Source organism: Eublepharis macularius, chromosome 2, assembly GCF_028583425.1.
Source record: "Eublepharis macularius isolate TG4126 chromosome 2, MPM_Emac_v1.0, whole genome shotgun sequence".
Taxonomy (NCBI): Eukaryota; Metazoa; Chordata; class Lepidosauria; order Squamata; family Eublepharidae; genus Eublepharis; species Eublepharis macularius.
The window spans coordinates 232,797,327-232,817,122 of NC_072791.1; the positions used below are offsets into that span (position 1 = coordinate 232,797,327).

General features: G+C 48.2%; 1 protein-coding gene across 1 annotated transcript in view; it reads right to left on the bottom strand.

Moving 5' to 3' along the window:
* Positions 1 to 19,796, bottom strand: part of CNBD2 (cyclic nucleotide binding domain containing 2) — a 63,628-nt gene that overhangs the window by 20,080 nt on the left and 23,752 nt on the right. Inside the window, exons 7-9 of the mRNA XM_054970141.1 lie at positions 18,420 to 18,558; positions 7,723 to 7,849; positions 4,726 to 4,915 (exon numbers count right to left, since the gene is read on the bottom strand). Of these exons, the coding sequence (XP_054826116.1) occupies positions 4,726 to 4,915; positions 7,723 to 7,849; positions 18,420 to 18,558 (456 nt within the window). The remainder of the gene's footprint in view (positions 1 to 4,725; positions 4,916 to 7,722; positions 7,850 to 18,419; positions 18,559 to 19,796) is intronic.

The following is a 19,796-nucleotide window of genomic DNA, read 5'->3' on the forward strand; positions in this document are numbered from 1 at the left end:
ATAATCGTCTTGCCATCAATCTCCAATGGATCTTGAAACTGTTTTGTCACAATCGTCTCTTTCATATTTCGTGTTGTAAACTGCACAATCACATCTCTTGGTAATTTCCTCTGGGTTGCAATTCTCGAATTCACACGGTATGCCACATCTAGGATAGCCACAATTTCCTCCTCCTCCTTCCCCAGGTATTCCGCCAACACCTCAGTCATCTGTTCTTGCGCTGACTTTCCATCCACTTCTGGCAAACCACGAAAACATAGCTGCTTCTCCATATGTTTAGTTTCTGCAACTGACATTCTCCCCTTCACCAGTCTCATCTCTGTTTGTTGCGTGTCTATTAAATTCTCCATCGCGTCTTCTACTGTTTTAACTCTCTGCTGCGTTCCTTGTAATTCACTTCGTATCGTTTCCATACCTTTTTTCACTTCTGACAGCTCCGACTTTACTGTCTGTGTAACCTCTTTAACCTCTTTAATAAGCTCCAATTTCGTATCCTTAAGCTCTTTAATCATATCTAAAAGTTTTTTGTCCAGGTTTTTATCCAGATTTTCTATTGCCGATTGCCACTCTTTTTTCGACATCGTGGGGCTTGCTTTGGCTCGCTCCCACGACTCTGCTCTCTTCCTTAACTCCGTGGCGTAAAATTAAACGTTTTTCTTTTTCAAATGTCCCAATCTTCTTTCCAAAATTAAATTTTAAAGTGTCCAAAATGTCGGGCGTCTTTTCTCTATGGTTTCTCTATGATTTTGTAATCCAAAATGGCCTACTTCCTTTTCCGCTGAAGCCGCGACCCTTCCCTTTTCAAAAATGGCGATTCCCTACTTCCTGCCCTCCAGCAAGGGCCGCTTCTCTCCAGCCGCTCTATTGTTATTACGCACTTCCTGTCTCCCGTCTTCCCACAGCAGGTCTCGCGATGGTGTCTTTTTCTCACAGCTCCAAAGCCACAGGTATTCAAAACAATAGTCCGATTTCTTTAATAACTTCTTTAAACTTAGTCTCTTTTCAAATACAACTCCTGCCGAGTCTTCCCCTCCTTTTCACTAGTCTGTTGCAGTTTAAAAATCTACTTTTTTTCCTCTCTGTTTTTGTCAATCTGTCCCGTATCGAAAGATAACGATCTTTACCTTCTCTTCACTTTTCTCGGGTTGTAATCGCTGTTTCGATTTTAAGTTCTCCTCTCAGCTTCTTCCCCCAATCGAAGCTTGGGTATGTAGGTCTTATGCCAGCCAAATTGGCCCCAAAACTGCCGCAGAGATTGTAGCCGACCCGTCACAAGGTGGGACCTCAAGGATCGGGAGGAGACTCGTTGTGTAGAGCCCCCCCTCGTCCGAGATCTAGCTCACCCTAGGGTCTTGAGCGTTCTTTGCCTGCTCCCCGCCTGAGAGCAGTCGGCCGCGGGCTATTTTCACCCCTCCGGCCGGTTGAAACGGCAGTCCGGTCAGCTCCGCAAATGGAGCTGCGTTAGACCTCCATGGATCCCAAACCGGAAGTCTATAGATTGTATTTATTGTTGACACTTTGCACTTTTGCACATTTTGCACCAATATATTGTTATAAAAATCCAAAAATTTTGACTGTATATTCCCGGTATTGTTTCTTGTAGCAAGGCAAGGAAGCCAAGAAGGGATTAGTGGTAGGAGGGAAACACCTGAGGGAAGGCACAGCTGGGCCAAGTCAGGAGAGGGAACAAGCCTGGAAGGAGGGCGGGGCGGGGAAAGGAAACCCTATAAAGGGTGGCTAGGAAGAGCTCTGAGGTGGTGGGTGTGAGTAAGGAGTGATGGCGTGGAGTGAGAGCAGAGCAGTGTGAGAGTGGAGGCTTGGAGGAGAGTTCTGGGAGAAGGAGATGATGGAGGATGCAGAGGGTAAGCAGGCCAGGTTGAGCAGGCCAGCGAGTGGACTGAGAGGGAGTCTGGGTGATGTATACCGCCCCTCCTTCCACAGAGCAGGGTCCTGCAGTATCCCTGGCACCCCTCTGATGTCAGGGCCGGCCCAGCTGGGGTCCCGCCCAGCGGCGGCAGCGACAAGCACTGACACATATCACCTCTCTTTAGGTACATATGTGTAAGCAGGGCTCATTTCGAGGGGGAACGCACAGGAACACAGTTCCGGCAGTTCCCCAAAGAGGTCGCATGTCAGGTGGCCCCGCCCACCTGAATCTTGGCCATTTTGAGCTCGTTTCAGCCTGGATTGGGGCTGAAACGGCCTGGATCGGGCCTCTGACGGGTGGTGGAACACTCTCCTACTCAGCAGCAGCCCGATCCTGACCATTTTGGTCCCCTTTTTGGCCATTTTCTGCCCCTTTTTGCCATTTTGGGTCCAATTTCAGCCCTGAAGGGCCAGGATGGGTCCAAAACAGCCAGGATAGGTGATGTCAGGGTGGCACATGCAAATCAGTTACGCTAATGAACCACGGCTGGTGATGGCAAGGGGTGTGGCATATGCTAACGAGTTCCTCCAGCTCTTTTTCTATGAAATTCCCCTGTGTGTAAGGACCAGGAGCACTGGAAGGTTTTAAATAACCTCAGCACTGATTGTTTACAGAATAAAAGATCAGAAGATTAGTATAAACAGTTCTTCAGAATTGCATTCCCCAAGATGGATGGCACCCAGTAAACCTGATTGACAGGACAATCAGATCTCGCTGTAATATAAATATGTTAAATCATAACTTCTGTTACAGCTTAAAACCAACCTGGGCAGCTGTTTATCCAAGGCTAATACTTAGTTGCAAAGTGAAAACAAGAGAAAATGTTTACAACTGAAAAGAACATGCTTTAATTTAGGGCCAAGTCAACATGCAGCTTAATCTCCTAAAATGTGGGAGAAGGAATTTGCCTACGAAGACAAACTTTGCCTTCTGTGTAAGTGTTCAGCTTCAATGATGCTCACATAGAAAAAAAATCCCTTTACATCTACCCCACAGGGTTGCTGAGAGTATGAGAACTGGTGGAAGAGGAGAATGATGTAGGCGGCATTGGGTCCTCTACGGGAAGAAAGGCAGAATATAAATGACGTAAGGAAATTAAAACTCTCAGGTTCTGCCATGGGCGCTACTATGCTGGGCGCTGGCACGCCTGACCTTGATTCTGGGAAGCCGTCAGGGACAGTGCACGTTCTTGCTCTGGGGAAGGAGGGGGGGGGATGTACATCACCCTCTCCCTACCTCCACCACGCTCCTACACAACCCACCCACCCAGCTCTCTCCTGAGCCTGCCTTTACAGGGCTTCTCCCCACTTCCCCCTTCCTTCCTCCCAGGCTCTGCCCTCTCCCTGATGCCCTCCAGCTGGGTGTGCCCTCAGGTGTTTCCTCCCTCACCCCAGCCTCGGCCTGCTCTCCTACCCTTTCTTGCAGGGTGGGGCTAGCTGTAACCCTGCTGGTGGCCCCCTCAGGTGCTCCTCCTCCTCCCCTCCTCCCCTCCTCTCTTATCCTTTCCTGCAGGGTGGGGCTGGCCGGGCCTTTCCAGGGGATGCGGCTTGGCTGCTTCTGCCTCTGCTCACAAGGTGCCGCCCTGGCCTCCTGAGTTCTGGCTAGTCCCCCAGGGTGGAGAGGCTGCTGCTGGTTCCCCCTAGGGCTTGGGCCGGGGCTTCTTGCCCGTCTGTCCTGGTCTCAGCCCCACAGGTAGACCTGCGTGCTTCTTGCCCTTTGGGGCTCAGCTGGGCTTGGGCTGTGTGCTCCTGCCAGACCCCCCCCCCTCCCCGGCTGGCTGCTCTCCCCCCTCACTCTCTGCTGGCGGGAGCAGAGTCTCCTCCCCTGGGCTCTCTGTGCCCGCAGCCGGGGTGCCGTTGGTCTTCAAGTAAGGGGTCTGGGGCAAGTCCGGGGTGCTTGGGGTGCTCGTCCCCGGACAGATACATTGTGAGGAGAGGACAGCACAGAGGAAAGGAGTCTAATGGAAGCCACCCTGAGATTCTTGGTGGAAGGGTAGAATAAAAATGTAATAGATAGACAAAGTAGGAAAGACAGCGCGCCACCAGCATTAAATGTGGAGAAGCCTAAGAATCTAATATGGATGGACAGTAAGGAGAGGAGAGAAAGAAGAAGCCTCTCTCAGTAGGAAATGGCCCGCTTTCCGTGATGCAGAGCGTCTCAAATTCCATCTCTAGCCATCCAGATCTAAGGCAGCAAAACTAACGAGAGCTGCTCCCCGTTAGACTGGGCAGATCAATGATCCGGCTTGTGGTGCCAATGCAGCATCCTGTGCTCGACAGACAGAAGACGGGGCCAGCTGGAGCTCAAAGGCCTTTAGCACAGGGAAGCCAGACTTACCAGACGGCTTCGGAGTGTCTGGCTTTGGGGCAAGTGCCACGACGACGACAGCAGTAAGTGCTTTTGATGTGCCCTTCTGTCTGGGTGGTGCAGACCTGGACCACCACACATCAGCACTGCACAGATAGCGACCAGTGGCCATCATTACCAGGAAGGCTGTGAAATATGGCTATTCAACGATGACAGCATTCGTTCGTTAGGCATGATCTGCAATGGGTGTGACTAATCCCAGTTTGATTCTGACTCATTCCAGGGGGTTTTGTGCAGCTTCTGATTTTTCCAGGGGAGGGGGGAAGTCTAGATTGCCACAAAATTTATTGACAGAAATGTCAGAGCAGGACTGCAAATTGCCAGTCCTTGTTCTCTGCCCAGGTGCTCTGAAAGACATCCAAAGGCGCCCGTTGAGTACGCCCTTTGAATCCCCACCCTCTTGGAAAGCCAGCTCACATCCCCCGGCTCACCTCTTAGGGTCAGCTGTATCCACTTTCAACACAACGCTTTTATGGTGCCTGCTGAGCACAGAACTCTGATTTCCAAGGCCTTGGCGTGACGGCTGGCTACCATAGCGAGCTTTCAATTGGCTTAATTCGTGTCCAGAGAAGGAGTTCCACCTGTAGCTTTTGAATCTGTCCACGCAAGCAATATCTGAAACTAGGCACATTTTGAAAAATTATGTTTTTGAGGTGTGTTAATATATTACTGTCGATATTTTAAAAGAAATAATTTTAAAAGAAATGATCCTTTTTACTTGTGCAGGCATGTCTGCTTTTGCTTAAAACATCATTGCCTTTGGGCCACTCGGTATTCTATTCTGATGTCGAGTGGAAAGGGAAAGGCAGAGAGCTGTTGGTAAAGCAAATGAGCAAAATAACCCATGAAGATTTATCAAAGCCAACTTTAGCAAGAAGGGGCGATTTAAACTGTTAAAAGATTGATTAAAGGGGAAACTTTTTTTTTCAGTTCCATATACCATAAAGTTTGAAAATCATTTTTTAAAAGATAAATGGAAGTCCAGTGGCACTTTAAAGACTAACCAGCTTTATTCCTGCAGCTTTAATAAGGCAAGAGCTCACTTGATCAGATGTATGAAGTATACATCCACAGGAGGCCTATTTATAGTTAAAGTTGCAAGCAACAGAAAGACGGGAATGGTGAGATGTTAGAAAGCAAGGCCAGTTTGAAACAAGACAAGACCCAATCAGAGAGAAACCAAACCATTCAGAATTAAACAGGAGTTGAGTTAAAATGTTCTCCTATTGGTTTCTGAGTGCTGTTTTTTTTTCTTGTCAGATTAGTATCCATTTATCCTTTTACCCTGAAAATGTCCTGTTTGTCTACTGTAAAGAGCAGAAAGGCATTGTTGACCCCGAAAAGCAGAAATCTACACAAGAGGATGAATGTGAGTGAGCCTCATATGGTCCACCTCAGGAATCCCCAACCTTTCTGTCCCTCTGGGCGCCTTTGGAATTCTGGCACAGGGAGGTGGGTGCACCCACAGAATGGCTGCCACAAAACGTGGATCCAACCACAAAATGTCAAAGAGTGAGGTCATTTATAACTCTAATAGTAATTCTTCAGCATTTCAGGCAGAAGCTCTGTTTAACAGAATGCCTTTTAAAAGGAACTTAGCATTTTAAAGCATTTTCTTGCATACACAAAGCTTACCTTCATCACACAGTGAAGATCCTTGGGCTGTTGCCACAGCAACCTTTTACAAAATCTGCACAGCCAATCAGATCTTTAATGGTTAATCAGAAGCCAGGCCTGGCAAAAGCCCCAGCCCAGCCCACTTTCTAAAAACATTTGGCAGGTACCAGGAAAGGTGTCACAGGCGCCCGTTGGAAGCCCATTGGGACCCTGGTACAGCTGATGCAATCGGGTTCTCTAATTGTACTGAGTGTACATTGGGACAAAACTGTCATTGAAAGTTTGGTTCAGGGTTTGGGTGCTATATTTGTGTCTTTGTTGGGCGGTCCAATCTGGCTGATAAAACAAAATGCAAAAATAAAAAAGGAAGAATTAATTTTTTTTAAAGAAAAAGGATGATAAAAGGAGCAAATCAACCCCTATACTTGCTTACAGTCTGAGAAACTGATGTACAAAAACAAAATTATAAAGTGGGGAATAGGAGCATATATTGGCAATGCCTGTTCCCACCTGGGCTGCTTAATACCACCAGCTTCCAGAGCGCCCCACAACCCCTTCTGTAAATCAACAGACATGGCAGAGTCCGTCAATCCCAACTGAATTCTATATCAATTTCAGTTGCTTTCTCTGCCCTTATTTGTCCCACGTAGCAAGTGGTCGGTCGCACCTTTTTCATAACCACAGTAAGTTTGTATGCATACAGAGAAGAAAAGAGCTGGCCCAATTAATACTTTCTTTTGATACTCTGACAAATAAGTATTTTGTTTTATTACTCAATACATTAACAAAATGTAAACAAAGGAAACTCAAAAAGGCAAATATAAATATAAAAATTTAAGAAAAAAATTAAATGTTTACAAATGCTATTATAGGATTTGTTTTACCATTTTTACAAGGGTTTTTGCATCTTTATCTCATATATATCTCCCATCCGTCCATGGGGAGCAGGTTTCCTACAGGTGCGTCCAAGGCTGAAGGGAGAAAAATCAGGTAAATGGGAGGGGGAACCAGCATTGTGTCAGTGAGTGAAGTCACCTCCGGAAAAAACCTGGATGTGACATCAATACGTTAGAGCAATGCTTTAGGATTGGCCCTAAACATCATTTCAGTGTTTTCAGTGGAAGTGATATCACAGGCCAACATGCCGCTAGCGCACCTGTCCCTGCCCCCACCCCCAACTCCTCCTGTGGAGCTACAGGGTGTCATTTCTGTCTCTTCATATTACTAGTATTAAATGGAGGATAAAGACTTGCTGAGTGTAGACTAGCGAAGTGTATAAATGGATTCCAAGCAGCCTAAAAAGCATCCATACTCACTTGATATTTCGCTAACCTAATTTGAGGAGTTATTGTTTCCAACATAGCTTTATTGTGATATTCTGAATGCAGTAATAAGTGCTGTCTCTCGTAAACGTAATGAAATTCAATGCGAACTATTTTCTTATGATACTAGATGGCATTTCATTTTCCCAAAGGGACCGCCTAGATTATTTGGCAACACACTTAACGTATGCCCAGATCAACAAGCAGCGCTCAGGATAACAAAACCAGTCTACAAACTACAAGCATTAGGTGAGCTGACCTGCTATAATAATAATAACTGCTATTATAATAATAAATCTTCTAGACAGATTAGTGCCCACTCAGAGTGATGTTATATCTTCCAGCTCAATGTATCATGTTGTTTCTTTTAAACGTTGTTTTCATAGGGTGATCTGTGGTAAGGAAGATCATCATTGGCAGCGTGGTTACAGTAACAAAGCTAAAAGTTTTGGTGAATGACCAATGTGTCCAAAGTAAAATTTAACCTACCATAATCCAGATGTTTTTTCTCCTTAATCTGTGGGTGGCTCTTAGGAGACAGCAGTTGTTTAGTGAGCCACTTGTGATAGGAGGGACAGCTGCTCAGATCAATTTCTCGTAAAACATCACAAGCACCCTAATAGGACAAAATTAAACTGGGTTGATATTGTGGAAACCGTGCTGCCAAACAGGCCATCAGTCAGAAATCTTATGGCAAAGAAATGTATTTATTTTGATTTAAATGCATACTCCCTATAGCTAAAGCAGCTTAAAATGGCATGCTACTGGTCTTTGTTTTTATCCTTACAACAATCAATGCAGCCCCCACATACAGGTAGCCTAACACATGTATAAGTTCTATTTTAGGAAAGTTACCCTCATAAAAATGCTTCATTTTATCAATATATTTAATTCCGTAGCCTGGCCAAATCTTGAGATTCGAGCTGTGAACAGACAAGCCAGGTCTTTATACGATCCTGAAAAATGCCCCAGGTTTGCAGAAAAAACTGAAATCTTTAAACAAAGGGGGGGGATTGCTAAAAATGATAAAAGGAATGCCTGTAGCATTAAGAAATGGATATTTTCAGGGACAACGAGATGGCAAGCCTAGGCAGGGCCTTTTCTGGGGCTGTTTTGGCCTTCGAGAGAGGACTCATTGGCGCCAGCTCAGTGGCAATCACCAGGCAACTTGCGACCAAATGACTTGCATGACTCACCAAGGCCTAGCTGCTTGCCACTGCTCAGCAGCAGCCCCCCCCCCGAGAAAGCCAGTGTTGCATAGTGGTTAGAGTTTCATATTAGGATCTGGGCAGCACTGCCAGGTCCCCTTACCCTCCTGACAGGATGGGGGGGATACGGCACTTATCTTTTAGGCATGCCTGCTCCTGGCGCAGCATGATGACATCACATCTAGGAGTGACATCTTCACGCAGGCCCTGGAAGTGCTCCTGAGCTTTACGCCAGGCTGGTTTGGGCCCCCAAACAGGCCAAATCAGCCCAGCTCGAAGCCCAGGAGCACTCCTGGGGCCTGCACAATGACATCACTCCTAGGATTGCACCCCAGGAGCCCCGTTCCTGCACCTTTCCCCCCACCGGCCTGGTGAGTGGTGGCGGGGGGAAGAGGCTGGGAGGAAGGGACCACCTGCCCCCACCTGGGAACCAGCAGCCCTAGAGCCGGGGGACCCAGGTTCAAATCACCACTCTAGTGGGGAAATTCACTGGGTAACCTTGGGCAAGTCACCCACTGTCAGCCAAACATACTTCACAGGTTTGCTGTGAGGGTCAAATGGAGGACAGGAAAATTATGTAAGCTGTTTTGGGTCCTCATTGTGCAAAAAGAGAGGGTACGAATGAAATTACAAATGCAACTTAAGATGGGGAGCAGATACAAGTGGGTGGGTGGGTGGGTGGAAAGGAGAGAGGGGGGAAAGAAATATTGTGGGGAAGGAGATACAGAGGAAAATGAGGAGTACCCTGCATGTCCTTGCAGGTTTCCCACCACGTAAGTGAAGCGTAGTTTTCCCAGGTAAAGGATGTCATGGGGAGGAAAGAAAAAAGCTGAAGACTAGGCAGCAGGTAAAACAGAGTTGCTCTTACTGTAACTGTTGTTCATTGACATCTTCCACTAGTGGACACTTGCCTACCCAGTGCGCATGCGTATTTTCTGCTGAACACACCACTGGAAGGTGGCGTCCCCTCCCTCCTGAGTTCTCCTGAGTCGCTGGTCCAAGGTAAGTATAGTTCAGGCACACGGGGCAGGAGGGAGGGTATGTGTGCCTGCACAGAAGACGTCAACGAATAACCGTTACGGTAAGTCCAACTCTGTTTTCATTGTCCGTCTTCTGTGCAGTCCCACATGGGAGATTAACAAGCTTCCTACCTGGAGGTGGCTGTGGTCTTTCGGAAAGAGGGAGTGGAGGACCGCCTGTCCCACTGCTGCCTCTCTTCTCTCCATCATGTCCAGGGCATACTGCTTAGTGAAGGTGTCCACAGATCACCAGGTCACTGCATTGCAGATATCATGGGGAGATACTCTTCTCATCCAAGCTGCAGAAGCCTGAGATATTGTCTAATGTGCTTTCACTTCCAACAGAGAAGGTAAGTGTGCTCATGGCTTTTTTTCTGGGAAAAGAGTTGGTGGAACTCAGTGGGTTGCCCTCGGAGAAAATGGTCACATGGCTGGTGGCCCCGCCCCCTGATCTCCAGACAGAGGGGACTTTAGATTGCTCTCCGCACCGAGGAGGGCAATCTAAAGTCCCCTCTGTCTGGAGATCAGGGGGCGGGGCCACCAGCCATGTGACCATTTTCAAGAGGTGCCGGAACTCCGTTCCCCCGCGTTCCCCCTGAAAAAAAGCCCTGAGTGTGCTGCTATATAATATTCCTTAATTGTAAGTGTATCCCATTTAGCTATAGATTGAGCTGTAGCTCCTTTACCCTTCCTGGGCCCTGCATAACAAACAAACAGTAGTTTGTCCTTTCTAAATGATGATGTGTGATTTAAGTAAAACAATAACACCCTGCATACATCAACTGTGTGTAGTGCCTTTTCTGACTCGCTGGAAAGGAATGCTAAAAACATGGGGAGCACTATGTCCTAAGATAGGTGGAAAGACGTAGCCACCTTAGGTCTGAACCTAACACACGGGCGAAGTACCCTTTTTACCCTGATGTATCTTGAGAAAAAGAGGGTCAGATCATCTCACTCATCCTTCTAGTAATGGTCACCAAAAAGGAAACTTTCAAAGATAAAAATGTTAAAGAGCAACTAGCTAGTGGCTCAAAAGGAGGGGACATAAGTTTGGCTAACACTAACTGAAGTGACCATTGAGGTACAATTTGCTTGACCGATGGAAAGAGATTCTGCAACCTCCTAAGGAATGACATAGAGATGTGGTGAAAAAGGCTGTCTTCTCATCTATTTTGGAGTGGGAAGTGGAAATGGCTGCTAAATATACCTTAACGGACAAATTGGATAGGCCCTCATCTTTGAGTACTAATAGGAATTCTAAAATTTGGGATAGTGTGCATTCAAAAGGATTTATCCCTTTTAGGGTAGCCCATCTGGCAAATCTGTCCCACTTAAAACCACATGATTTCCAAGTGTTTTCCCATCTAGAATTGAGGACAACCTCTGCTACTCTGTCCGAGAATTGCCCTGTCCCAGTATGAGCCAAGCTGATAGTCTGAGTAGGTCATGATACCATATCCCCATATGGCTGAGCAAGTCTGGTTCCAATCCAAAGTGAAATAGAGAACCTTTGGAGAGGTGCAGTGCATGCTGGAACCAGGGCTGTCTGGGCCAATAAGGTGTTATTAGGATTATGTCCGGTCTCTCTCTCTGTATCCTGCTAACAGTTTTGGCAATCAAGGGAATAGGAGGAAAGGTGTAAAAGAGGTTTCCTCTCCAAGTCAGCTGAAGAGTGTCTCCTAGGGAGTTTTTGCCCACACCTCCCCTTGGGCAAAATCTCGGTGCTTTCTGATACCCTTCCCTTGCGAACAGATCTATCGCGGGATGTTCCCATTCTTTCAAAATATCTGTTTTCTAGTATCCACTCGTGGTTTTCCATGTGCAGTCTGCTCAACCTGTCCGCAACTACATTTGCAGTCCCTGGGATGTGTACTGCTTGGAGGGTAATTCCTCTCTCCAGAGCCCAGTCCCAGATGAGAATGGTCTCTTCTCATAATACTCTGAAAGTGATGCCTCCTTGTTTGTTTAAATAAAACATAGTGGTGGAATTGTCGGTCAGAACTTGGACCCTCGTTCGTATCAAGGTATCTGAGAAAGTGATAAGGCCATAACGAATCGCTCTCTGTTCTAAGACATTTATGTGCAAGTCCCTTTCATCTCTCAACCCTATGCCATGAGTCTTAAGGGGGCCACACCGAGCACCCCAACCTACTGTTGAGGCATCAGTATAGTCTGTTCTATCTGTGGAGACTCAAAATCTACACTCTTAAATAGGTGGCCATTATTATCCCACCACTCAAGGGCTCTGAGAATCACCCTAGAATAGTATATTTCTTGTCCTGTCCATGTACCTCAAAATCGTGAACATTTAAAAACCACAATTGTAATGTACGCATGTGGAGTCTAGCTATAGGTGTGACTGCAGTGGTGGAGGCCATCAGCCCTAACAGGGTCTGAATAGACAAAGCTGATTGGAACCAACATCTGGTAAACCGTCTCACTAGGTCCTTGATCCTGTTTGGCTTCTCTAGAGGCAGGAAGCCCTTATTCAAATTGCTGTCTAATATTGCCCCTATGAACTCAGCCCTGTGAGAGGGTACAAGTACAGACTTTTTAAAAGTTGACCAGTAAACCCAATTTCTGACAGGTATTAATAACCAAACTCATGTGTTGTTCCAACAGCTCACTGGAAGGAGCTGAAACCAACCAATCATTTAAATAGGGGTAAACAGAGCATCTCTGTTTCCTTAGATATGCCACCACCACAGACATGCACTTTGTAAAAACCCAAGGGGCTGGAGACAGGCCAAAGGGTAATACCTCGTACTGGAAGACTCTGCACTTAACATGTGAACCTTAAAAACTTTCTATATGCTGGATGGATGGCAATATGAAAGTATGCATCCTTCAAGTCTAGGAATGCAAACCAAGTATCAAAGGGGAGCAACTGTAACACCATATTAAGTGTTACCATCCTGAATTTCTGAGTGTGTATAAATTGTGTATAAATTGTGTATAAATTGTTGTAGCCTACACAGCTGCTGTTGCCGCTGCCAAGCGAGCTGCTTCCATCAAGGGCTGGGCTTTCCATCTGCCCGGCCCCGCCCCTTGCTGCTCCAGCCTACAAAGGTTGTTGTAGCCTGCACTGCTGCTGCTGCCACTGCCAAGGGAGCTGCTTGCATCAAGGGCTGGGCTTTCCATCTGCCCGGCCCCGACCGGTGCTGCTCCAGCCTACAAAGGTTGTTGTAGCCTGCGCTGCTGCTGCTGCCGCTGTCAAGTGAGCGTCTTCTATCAAGGGCTGGGCTTTCCATCTGCCTGGCCCCGCCCGGTGCTGCTCCAGCCTACAAAGGTTGTTGTAGCCTGCACTGCTGCCGCTGCCGCTGCCAAGGGAGCTGCTTCCATCAAGGGCTGGGCTTTCCATCTGCCCGGCCCCGCCCCTTGCTGCTCCAGCCTACAAAGGTTGTTGTAGCTGCACTGCTGCCGCTGCCGCTGCCAAGGGAGCTGCTTCCATCAAGGGCTGGGCTTTCCCATCTGCCTGGCCCCGCCCCTTGCTGCTCCAGCCTACAAGCTGCCTGCGCTCTGCTGACCAGGGAGGCTACTCCATCGAGGACTGAGCTTTTCCACCTGCTCAGCCCTGCCCCCTGAGTGCTCTGGCCTCAAAGGAGCTGCTGCCGGGGACTGCTGCTGCTGAAGAACTGGTGCTGTTTATTGCTGCTTAGGATGTTTGTATGCTGTGATAAGGGGATGGATATGAGGAAGGCATCCGAGACTGGGCCAGGGATACCAGTCCTCTGGGGACGGGGGAGGTATGGCGGTGGGGCCTGGTTTAAAGGGAGAAGGTCACGGAGATGTGGAAAGGCTCGGTGCCCTTCTAACCTACGCCCCATCCCGAGGCACGCCAGTGTTGGAGCTAGGAAAAATCCTCCTTCAACACTGATGTTGCGCAATGCCAGGTCCATAAATAATAAGACCAGTATGCTGCATGATACTTTTATGGCAGCTAATATGGACCTGGTATGCGTGACCGAGGCTTGGGTGAGGGAAGGAGAAACAGTTGCTCTCGGTGAGCTGACCCCCCCCCCCCGGGTTATGCGGTCCTTCATCAGTCACGAACTGAGGGTCGGGGGGGGAGGGGTGGCAATCCTTGTCCGGGAGGGTTTCTCCTTCAAGCCGCTTCCCGCCCCGAAGATCTCTGGCATTGATTGTGTGGGCCTGGTGTGGAATGCCGAGGAGAGTTTGGCTGTCTGCTTGGTGTACCGACCGCCCAGCGCACCAGCAGACGCCTTACCGCGCCTGCTAGAGGTGGTTGCTGGGTGGGCCTTGGAGTACCCCAGGTTGATGGTGCTGGGGGATTTCAATGCCCATGTAGATGATGCCACCTCGATACAGGCCACGGACCTGGTGTCAGCCATGGCAACACTGGGACTCTCCCAATTTGTATCGGCACCCACACATGAAGCAGGCCACACGCTAGATCTGATCTTCGGGATGGGATTGGATGTGGTTCTGGATAAAGTAGAGTTGGTGCCATGGTCAGACCACGCGGTTGTGAAGGCCCGGCTGGGCGTGCCACCCCCCTCCTGCAAGGGCGGTGAGCAAATTTATGCTCGCCCGCGGAGACTGATGGACCCAATTGGGTTCCAGAATGCTCTGCGGGAACCAATGCTCCACGGTGGTTCATTAGATGAGCTAGTGGAGAGCTGGCAAGTCCGGCTCTCTGAGGCCATCGATGAAATCGCCCCCCGTCGTCCTCTTCGCTGCTGGAATCGCCGGGCTCCTTGGTATACGGAGGAGCTGCGGCAACAGAAACGGGAGCTAAGACGACTTGAACGCGTGTGGCGGCGATCTCGTGACGAGGAAGCAAGAACATCTTATAGGCTGTTTATGAAGTCCTATGAGATGGTGGTGAAAGCTGTGAAGAAAGAGTATTATGCAGCTTCCATCGCATCAGCTAGCTCACGCCCAGCTAAATTATTTAATGTGGTCCGTTCATTGGTCTCCCAATCAGGTGGAGACCATCAAAAGTTGAATTTGGAGATAAGCTGTGAGGCTTTTGCGAGCTTTTTTACTGATAAGATCTTGCTTCTCCGCCGTGACTTACCAGCCACCGTTGATGCAGTAAATGAACTAGAGGCCCCTTGGCCGTCTTTGGGACCCATATTAGATCATTTCAGCCCTCTTTTCGGGGAAGAGGTGGACAGGATTCTGCATGTGGTACAGCCTACCACGTGCCCCTTGGACCCATGCCCGTCATGGCTGGTGAAAGCCAGTATCGATGGGCTTCGGGATTCCTTGGAGGCGATTATAAACCTGTCCTTGAGCTCTGGGGTTTTTCCCAAGGCGCTGAAGGAAGCTGTGGTACAGCCTCTTCTGAAGAAATCATCATTAGATCCTGCTGACCTGCTCAACTACCAACCAGTTTCCAACCTTCCATTTTTGGGGAAGGTGACTGAGCGGGCGGCAGAGAAGCAACTGCAGAATTTCCTGAAGGAGACCTCGGCCCTAGACCCCTTCTGGTTTCCGCCCAGGACATGGGATCAAGACATTGCTGGTCGCTGTCACAGACAATCTCTGCAGACATCTAGATCAGGGCGGATCAGCACTGCTGATTTTGCTGGATCTGTCAGCAGCGTTTGATACAGTCGATCATGAGCTTTTGACCCACCGCCTTGCCAATGTGGGGATTCAGGGGACAGCACTGCAGTGGCTGGTCTCCTTTCTCCATGATCGGGGACAGAGTGTCATCTCGTAGGCCACTGGTATGTGGTGTGCCACAGGGAGCAATACTCTCTCCATTATTATTTAATACCTATATGCGCCCCCTCGCCCGGCTGGTGCGGAGTTTCGGGCTTGGGTGTCACCAATACACAGATGACACCCAGCTTTATCTGTTGTTGGATGGGCGGCCTGGATCGGCCCCTGATGCCCTGGAGCGTGCTTTTGAGGCTGTGGCTGGTTGGTTGAGACAAAGTCGGCTGAAATTGAATCCCACGAAGACGGAGGTCCTGTATGTGGGTCGTGGGGAGATGGCTTTGGGACCCCGGTTTCCTACACTTGATGGGGCAGCACTTACACTGGCCCCGAGAGTTAGGAGCCTGGGGGTGATTCTGGATTCCTCCCTGAAGATGGAGGACCAGATCAAGGTAGTTGCCAGGTCTTCCTTTTATTATCTTCGGCAGGCCAGGCAGCTTGCCCCTTATTTGTCTCCCTGTGACTTGACTAGAGTGGTCTAAGGAATGGTCACCTCTAGGTAGGATTACTGTAACGTGCTCTATGCTGGGCTTCCCATGGGCCTGATCCGGTGGTTACAGCTGGTACAGAATGCAGCAGTGCGGGTCATTGCTGGAGCACCGGTGTGGGAGCATATTACACCGGTGCTACGCCAGCTGCATTGGCTGCCAGTGGAGTACCGAATCAGGTTCAAGGTTTTGGTGTTAACCTACAAAGCCCTACGCGGACTGGGACCGACGTATCTGCGGGACCGTCTCTCACCGTATGAGCCCCAGAGGACTCTCCGTTCTGGTGGAAAACATCTTTTAAGTGTCCCTGGCCCTAGGGAGGCCTGCCTGGCGTCGACCAGGGCCAGGGCCTTTTTGGTCCTGGCCCCAGCCTGGTGGAATGCTCTGTCTTGCGAGACAAGGGCCCGGCAAGATTTGCTTGCATTTCGCCGGGCCTGTAAGACAGAGCTATTCCGCCAGGCATATGGCTGACGCCGGGTGGTGCCCCCCCCCGTGGAGGAGGGGGTTAAACCATCGCCCCTATGTGAACACAGAGGCATGTATGAACCACTATGCAGTATGAACTGTAATATTTAATGCTTTTAAATGTTTTTAAATGTATTATTTAATGCTTTGAAATGTTTTTAATGGTTGGGTGATGTTTGTATTTGTTATCCGCCTTGAGCCTACGAAAGCGGGGAGGGCAGAATATAAATATAATAAATTAAAATTAAATTAAATTAATTGATCCGAGCCGGGGATGCGATTATCGAGGTTGAAGTTTGTACTTGTGGAACAGTCTGATCTTCGCTACCTGCTGAAGGGAAAGAGGTCTTCAGAATATCAGAGGCTCTCACAGCTTTCTTCCACAGGAGCACCTTCAGCCTAGTAGCCCTCTCGGTCCATGCCTTCAGGGGGAATTTGCGGCAATGTTCACAGATTTTAGCGTTATGCACTTCCCCTAAGCACTCCAAACTGACAGACTGACCATCCATTCTGGTCATTTTAGTAGCACAAGTAGAACAGCGTTTAAATAAAGCTTTATCAGCCATTTTAAAATTTGTCTTCCTCTCCTTTCACTTTCAGAACAAAATGGATGAAAAGCGGGAACCATCCTAGCTGGCAGCAAAGAACAAACTGAGGGTAGAGGGGGACTTGCCTCCCGGTGGTGTGTTTGGCGGGAAACACCACGCATGTGCACTGGGTAGACAAGTGCCCCCAGCGGATTGTAGCTTTAAAACCTTGCCGTATCGGTAGGACTGCACATGCACAATCCCATGGGGGACTGCACAGAAGACAGACGATGAAAGGTAGGTCAGCTGGCGGATGGAAGGGAGAGAACGAAGCAGAGAAAGGGAGAGACTATACCAGTTTTCAGAAAAGGAAAAGAGAAAATAGTACAAGATATGAAAATAAACCCTTCCCCACCCACAAGTCCTTACAGGTGCCCCACTTTTTTATTAATAATAATAATATAATATTCCAACCCTCCTTGCGTTTCATCTGAATGGCTTTCCTTGATTAAGCAATTCAGCTATCTGGGACTCGATCTCGTGGGACCATTTGATAGATTTCTTGACACTTGTTTATTTATAATTTATACCCCACTTTTCTCCCCAGCGGGGACCCAAAGTGGCCTATAATATCGTTCATTCTCTCCTCCTCCATTTTATCCTCACAACAAACTCCCTGTGAAGTAGGTTTTGCTGAGACGGAGTTTGGCCCAAGGTCACTCTGTGACCTTCCACACGGAGTGGAGATTTGAACCTGGTCCCCCGGATACTGATCTGATGCTCTAACCACTACTCCCCGACAGCTCCCAGGAAGGTTATTATACAAAATGTACATATTTTAATTAATAAAATAGTGATTTTTGTACAGTTTAAAAATAAACAAATAAGCACTTGTGTAATTGTCGAAGGCTTTCACGGCCAGAGAACGATGGTTGTTGTGGGTTTTCCGGGCTGTATTGCCGTGGTCTTGGCATTGTAGTTCCTGACGTTTCGCCAGCAGCTGTGGCTGGCATCTTCAGAGGTGTAGCACCAAAAGACAGAGATCTCTCAGTGTCACAATGTGGAAAAGATGTTGGCAGGTCATTTGTATCTACTCAGGAGGGGTGGGGTTGAGCTGAGTCATCCTGTAAGAGTTTCCCAGGGTGTGGAATGCTAATGGCGGGAGGCTTCACTGTATCCTGAGGAGGTTCTTTTGCATATGGATTGGTGCTTGATGTGCTAATCTTCTCTGCAGGGCTAACAGGCTAACAAAACACTCTACACCCGACAATAGCCCTGCAGAGAAGATTAGCACATCAAGTACCAATCCATATGCAAAAGAACCTCCTCAGGATACAGTGAAGCCTCCTGCCATTAGCATTCCACACCCTGGGAAACTCTTACAGGATGACTCAGCTAAACCCCACCCCTCCTGAGTAGATATAAATGACTGGCCAACATCTTTTCCACTGAGAGATCTCTGTCTTTTGGTGCTACACCTCTGAAGATGCCAGCCACAGCTGCTGGCGAAACGTGAGGAACTACAATGCCAAGACCACGGCAATACAGCCCGGAAAACCCACAACAACCAAAGCACTTGTGTCTCATTCTAATACCTGTGCATTAATTGATGAGAACAATATGGGAGTAGAATCCCTCCCTCCCCCCCCCCACACACACAACAGCTCAAAATGTTCTAGTTTGAGGGGGTATTTTCAGGCTGCTGGGGTGGTGCTCTGAAATCCTTTCCCTACTTATAAAAGCAAAAGTCAAGTGCACGAGCATGCACAAATTGCAGAAGAGTCTCACCTTTGTAATAAAAGTGATGTTGGAGGATTCTCCAATATTGCTGGTAATAACCTGCCCAAAGTGAAACCTCTCTATTCTGCAGAAATTAGCTATTTTCTCTATTGAAGAATTAGACAGTGTTTCAAAGATATCAACCTTTCTGTAAATAGAAAGAAAAAAAGACTCCTTTTGTATGTTAAATGAATTGTAACTGATGGGCTAACAGTACATATGGGTCCAGTAAGGTTCATAAAGGGTGTTAAACTTTAACACACACAAATATTTCCCCACCTGCAGAGTGATGAAGACCTGCCATTTCTACCACGGAGTGAAGAGGTTGGCTGGCAACTCACAAGGGGACCCGACCGAGTGTCTCTCTACACAAGACATCTTGGCACACGTTTGTCAGGTGTAGGGAGATGCAATGTTAGCTGGGAAGCATAATTTGAAAGGACACAGCTGAAGCCTCTGTCAATTTCACCTCTCTACACAAAGCCCCTGGAGAGGGCTCCTCAGAGGGTTTGTTAATTTCATCTTCCCCTTCCCAAAGACTGTCAGTTTCACCTCTCCAGTCTAAAACTGTGTGGGATTGCAAGGAGAGGGCAGCGAGGAATGGAAATAGGCTGGAGCTGCCTTCCAGAGCCAGGCTTGGATCTGGAGAAGTTATTATTGGCTGAAGTTTCCCTTCTGGAACTTCACAGCCCCTTCACACAGCTCCACTCTACAGCAAAGCCTTTGCCCTGACGCCAGCTCTGTCTTTTAAAACTACCCGTCCCAGCTAACATTGCATCTTCCGACACGTATTCTTCACATGTCAGTTGTCTTGTGCAGAGAGGCTCCGAGAGGAAGGTAGTGTTGGGAGATGGCCTGTATGTAGGGAAAGGATCACCACTTGCTGCCCACTCCCTTTATGTCCTACCTCCTCGCCCTGTACACCTAAGTGAGGGAGACTGGGGCTGCACCATTAGGTATTGCCCTCTCATTCTGCTATAGCAAACATTTGCAACTGGAGGCACTTGTCCACGCAGAAAAACCCAACAGCTGTAGCACAACAATATTCAGGGATGTGTGGTTGCAGCCCAGTTGTTGGACGGAAAAATTTGGAAGCTGGCATTCCTCTTCAGCCCAGACTGCATCACATTCCTTTCCACAGTAACTCTAACAGGGCAGTTTTTCCTGCGTCAAGACCAATTCATACATAATTTTCTGAAAATTATGACAACATTCCCAGTACGGCCAGTCTTCTTCTAAGGCACTGGGACAGTAATTCCAAAACAATAATCTGACCACACTGGCTTCAGCTGTGAGTGCCACAGGTACTGACCAAGAAATGTTTTAAAGGCAGACGGAGGGTCAAGCTACAAGTGACGAATTACACTTTGCCAGGCAAGTGTAATT